This window comes from Pelodiscus sinensis, chromosome 1, assembly GCF_052426305.1.
Source record: "Pelodiscus sinensis isolate ZL-2025 chromosome 1, ASM5242630v1, whole genome shotgun sequence".
Taxonomy (NCBI): Eukaryota; Metazoa; Chordata; order Testudines; family Trionychidae; genus Pelodiscus; species Pelodiscus sinensis.
The window spans coordinates 352,486,332-352,491,656 of NC_143052.1; the positions used below are offsets into that span (position 1 = coordinate 352,486,332).

The 5,325-nt window shown below is 45.9% G+C and overlaps 1 protein-coding gene across 1 annotated transcript; it reads left to right on the forward strand.

Annotated features, from left to right (window-relative positions):
* The first annotated feature begins 1,758 nt into the window (after positions 1 to 1,758).
* Positions 1,759 to 2,730, forward strand: LOC102455267 (olfactory receptor 52E8-like). The gene has a single exon (XM_006111801.3). The coding sequence runs from the start codon at positions 1,759 to 1,761 to the stop codon at positions 2,728 to 2,730; it is 972 nt and encodes a 323-aa protein (XP_006111863.3).
* The last annotated feature ends 2,595 nt before the right edge of the window (positions 2,731 to 5,325 follow it).

Sequence of the window (5,325 nt, forward strand, 5' to 3'; positions counted from 1 at the left end):
TATTCCTGCTTCTCACAGTGACAGCCCCAGCTCTTCCAGCCAGAGCTATCCTAGAATCCCAGGGCTGGGAGAGACTTCAGGAGGCATCAAGTCCAACCTCCCACCCAACGCAGGACCAACCCCAACTCAATCATCCCAGCCAGGGCTTTGTCAAGTCACGACTTAAAAACCTCTAGGGATGGAGATTCCACCTCCTCCCTAGGGAACCCATCCCAGTGCTTCACCATCCTCCTAGTAAAGTAGTTTTTCCCAATATCCAATCTAGACCTCCCCCACTGCAACTTGAAGTGGGTGAATGGGGATGCAGGGCATTATGTGATCTTCTTCAGGCAATCAACCGAATGCCTAACAGCTAGAAATGGGTGTGTCCCTGAAACAGGGGGATAAAGGCTTTTTGAAAATATGTATTTAGCTGTAAGTATTATGACTGGATAATCTCAGTATCCATGTAAATGTCCAAGACTCTCATGATTCGTGTTTAGTTCATGGCCCCAACCACATCTTGTGTCAGTGAGTTCCCCAGTCTAATTAGTGTGAAGAAACCATTCCTTTTTTAACGTTTTGAATTTGCCATGGTTCACGTTGAATAAATGTCCCTTGTCCTTGTCTTGTGAGACAGAGAGAACACATTCTCCATCTAGAATCTATGAGTTGGTATCATAGATTTTTCCCCAAGTCTCCTCTAATTTATCTCCTTTGTAAGGTAACAGTCCCAGTCTTCTTAACTTCTCTCTCCCCTTTGATCATTATCCTTGCCTTTGCATGAACCCCTCTAGAATGGCAATTTCCTGTTCTAAAAGGGTTCCAGTACTACACAGAGGAGTCCAGAGGAGGGTGAAACATTGACCGACTAATCTCATGGCATTGCATTTTCTATTTCACTTAGTGGAAGCAGGAGGAGAATCTATGACCCAGGTTTCACAGAACTGCCTATCAGAGGCTGTGTCTAGACTCCATCGATGGAGCCATGTAGATGAGGGTTGTAGGGAAAGGGAAATGAAGCCGCAATTTAATTAATCGCGGCTTCATTTAAATTTACATGGCTGCCGTGCTGAGCCGACAAACAGCTAATCAGCTGTTTTTCGGCTCAGCGCGCTAGTCTGGACACTCCGTGCTGACCTGAAATCCTTTTATCAACATGAAAAACCTCGTAGGATGAGGTTTACCGGGGATGTCAATAAAAGGCTTTCATTTCGACAGGGGAGCGTCCAAACTAGTGCGCTGAGCCGACAAACAGCTGATCCGCTGTTTGTCGGCTCAGCGTGGCAGCCATGTAAATGTAAATGAAGCCGCGATTATTTAAATCGCGGCTTCATTTCCCTTTGCCAAACAAACAAATCTACATGGCTCCATCGACGGAGCCATGTAGTGTAGACATACCCATACAGCCCAAGTCCTTGTCCTGAGTTCATAACGTTAAATTAGAACTTTGTTAGTTGTTTGAGGAGTTGAAGATTTTCCCTCCAATGGGAAGATTGGTTGCAGTTATTGATATCCAATTTCTCCTCCCATCATGTTGCCCATCTATGAGACTTGGTTATCTCCCTCCAAAGACTTCCCTAAACAGCACTGCATCCTAAATAATCGATTGCTCTCTGTATATGTTGGCACCTTACTGCACCCACTTTTTAGATCCCTAATAGGTATAAAATATTCACCATACTATTTGTTATAAATTGTATAACCACCTTGCTGTGCTTCTCTCCCTTCATAGGCACCATGAGCATTTCTAAGCCCAATCCAGGCATCAACCACCTCATGGCAACTTTCAACTATACCCAACTTAACCCTACAACATTCGTTCTTACGGGCATCCCTGGCCTGGAAGGTGCCCACATCTGGATTTCTATCCCTTTGTCTACGTTCTACATTGTCAGCCTGCTGGGAAACGTCACAGTTTTGTTTGTGGTAGGCAAAGAGCAGACCCTGCACCAGCCAATGTACCTGCTCCTCTGCATGCTGGCGCTCACCGAAATTGGGACTTCTACCTCTGTCATACCAAAGGCCCTGTGTATATTTTGGTTCAATTTGAAAGACATTACAATGAGTGGATGCCTCACCCAGACTTTCTTCCTTCACACATTTTCTATGACACACTCAGCCATCCTGGTGACAATGGCCTTCGATCGCTACGTGGCCATATGTAACCCCCTGAGATACATCACCATCCTCACCAACACACAAGTAGCTAAGCTTGGGCTAGTGGGCTTGCTAAGAGCTGTTCTCTTCATTCTGCCCATGCCCCTGCTCCTGAGCAGGCTGCCGTTCTGTGACAACCGCATCATCCCCCACACGTACTGTGACCATATGTCTGTGGCAAAGGTGTCGTGTGGGAACATCACATTAAACAAGACTTATGGGTTAGTGGCAGCATTTATAGTAATTGTGTTAGACCTGACACTCATTGCTCTGTCCTATGGCTTGATTTTCAGGGCCGTCCTCAGAATCTCCTCCAAGAAAACCCACCTGAAAGCCCTCAGCACCTGCACCGCCCACATCTCTGTGATGCTCATATCATACCCGCTCTTACTTTTCTCCACTCTCACACATCGGTTTGGTCAGGGCATCTCTCCACACGTGCACATCATCTTGGCCAACCTCTATATCCTTGTCCCACCCTTGCTCAACCCTTTCATTTATGGGGTCAAAACCAAAGAGCTTCATGACAAGCTGGGCCAATACATCTGCAGGGTGTTACCCCTTGGGACTACTGACATGAAACCTGGGTGAACAGAGGGAGAAAGGCCATGTCCTCATTAATCAAGGGTTCTGTCTCCTAATTTGGTTAAGATGAAGCAACATGGAAATTCAGTCTAAGAAGTCCCTCCGATCTATCCCTCTATAACCACTGGCTACGTCTACACTGGCCCCTTTTCCGAAAGGGGCATGTTAATTTCACAGGTCGTAATAGGGAAATCCGCGGGGGATTTAAATATCCCCCGCGGCATTTAAATAAAAATGTCCGCCGCTTTTTTCCGGCTTTTAGAAAAGCCGGAAAAGAGCGTCTACACTGGCCCCGATCCTCTGGAAAAAAGCCCTTTTCCGGAGATCTCTTATTCCTACTTCAAAGTAGGAATAAGAGATCTCCGGAAAAGGGCTTTTTTCCAGAGGATCGGGGCCAGTGTAGACGCTCTTTTCCGGCTTTTCTAAAAGCCGGAAAAAAGCGGCGGACATTTTTATTTAAATGCCGCGGGGGATATTTAAATCCCCCGCGGATTTCCCTATTACGACCTGTGAAATTAACATGCCCCTTTCGGAAACGGGGCCAGTGTAGACGAGCCCAAACACTGCTCTCTCCATTTCTGGGATCCCTCTTTCTGACCATCACCTTATCATTTTCAGCATGACCTGTCCACCCCCATCTTCACACAATCTATCTTCACACAATCTGTCACTCAGCCTTTCTGTGGTATCATAAGAACATAGGAACGGCCATATGGGGTCAGATCAAAGGTCCATCTAGCCAGGTGTCCTCTCTGCCAACAGTGGCCAATACCAGATGCCCCAGAAGGAGGGACCACAACAGGTAATCCTCACATAATCCCTCTCCTTTCACCCATTCCCAGACAAAAAGAGGCTAGGAACACCATTCCTACCCATCCTGGCTAATAGCCATGATAGACCTAACTTCCAAGAATCTATCTAGCTCTTTTTTGAACCTTGTTAAAGTCCTAGTATCCACACCACCAGGATGTACTGCATTTTTCTGAAGCAATGTGGCTTTCAGTTAGACCATGTGTGAACAGGTTTTTGGATCGATTTCAGGAAGAGAAGCAATGGTTTTGATAGCCTAAGAAAGTAACTCCAGTGCTGAGCTTCTTAATTATATGTACGGTGATCCAGGTGTAACTGCCATCAGGCAGATTTGAACCTTGGACCGCTGGAGCTTAGTGTAGGAGCTTCTATTTTTTCAGCTAAAAACCAGCTGCTTGTCAGCCCAGGCTGTAGAGCTCCCTTGTTCCTAGCTATTGCCGTAAGTGGTCTAAGTGCCACTGCATGGGACAATGACCCACACTAGGGCTATGTCTACACTCGTGGCAAGAAGTCTTGCACAAGATAATGTCCACACTGCCACGTGCATGCTGTGCTTTTGCGCAAGAGCTCCCATGGCAGTGTAGACACTCTCTTGCGCAAGAAAGCTCCAACGGCCATTTTAGCCCTAGAGCTTTCTTGTGCAAGAAATCCCGGCCAGAGTTCACACTGCCCTCTTGCGCAAGAGCTCCTGCGCAAGAGGGCTTACACCTGTTAAAAAAGAGCGTAGCTCTTGCTCAAGAAGCCCTCTCTTACCATGCTATACTGTAAATTTCCTTGCGCAAGAGCGGGTGGACAGTGTAGAGCCTCTGCGGATTCTTGCGCAAGAATGACCATAGTTTGCAAGAAGCCACGAGTGTAGACATAGCCTAGGGGTGTGGATTACATAGGGAGCAAAAATTACCAGATTTCTCTATGTCCCATAATTCAGAAAGTCTGGATTATAAACCAAATATTCCCACTGGAAACTGCTAATACAGAAAATATGCTGTAGAATTAAAGACGTACTAGAGTTTGTTTCTGAAAGTTGTGGGAGTGTGTTTTTTGAGAGCTGGACTGTGTTACCCTGGATTTGAGGGGTGTTTACATCCAGAATCAGTAAAGTTCCAGCATGGAGCACAAGCTGACTTGGTCATCCGAACCTAACAGCAGAAGGTCACGCATTGGCCAGAGAAAATGATTGATAAGTGCATAAAAATGGGGTGATTTGGGGGTTACCACTCCTTTTTAGTACTCCTTAAAATACTAACTAGGTAACAATTAGTAACTACTCACCCATTGGACAGGATTTTATAACATGTGACTCATCTGGGGCAAGAGAAAATAAGAATCAAGCCAAACCAACTACTAGTGGTTCCTTAATTTAAGCACCTGAAGACGCTGATGATGCTCCTTTTGTAGATTATGAAAATGTCAACCAGAGGGCTTTCCAAGGGCTTGCTTCAGGGGAATCAGACCAGAACAGTATATGAGGTGAGCCCAAGAACTGTCTGTGTATGTTTGTGAAAGAAAGGCTCTTGGAAGAGGTCTAGTTTCTCATGCATTGCTATGTCTAACGTGGGAGCTGCTTGCTTGATGTAACCCCCTTACTGCTGGTATAATTTCATCTTAATAAAGTTGCTAGGCAGGCACAGGTAAATTCCCTGGTTTGGCATTTTTCACTGACAGCCAACAGTAATCAACTCCACCAGGAGTCATTAAAAATACAAGAGGGGCAGGGATTGTCATACCCCGACCCTGGATGGTCCAACATATGCCATTAGCCTTGTTGGCATAAAGAGCTCACTTTTGACT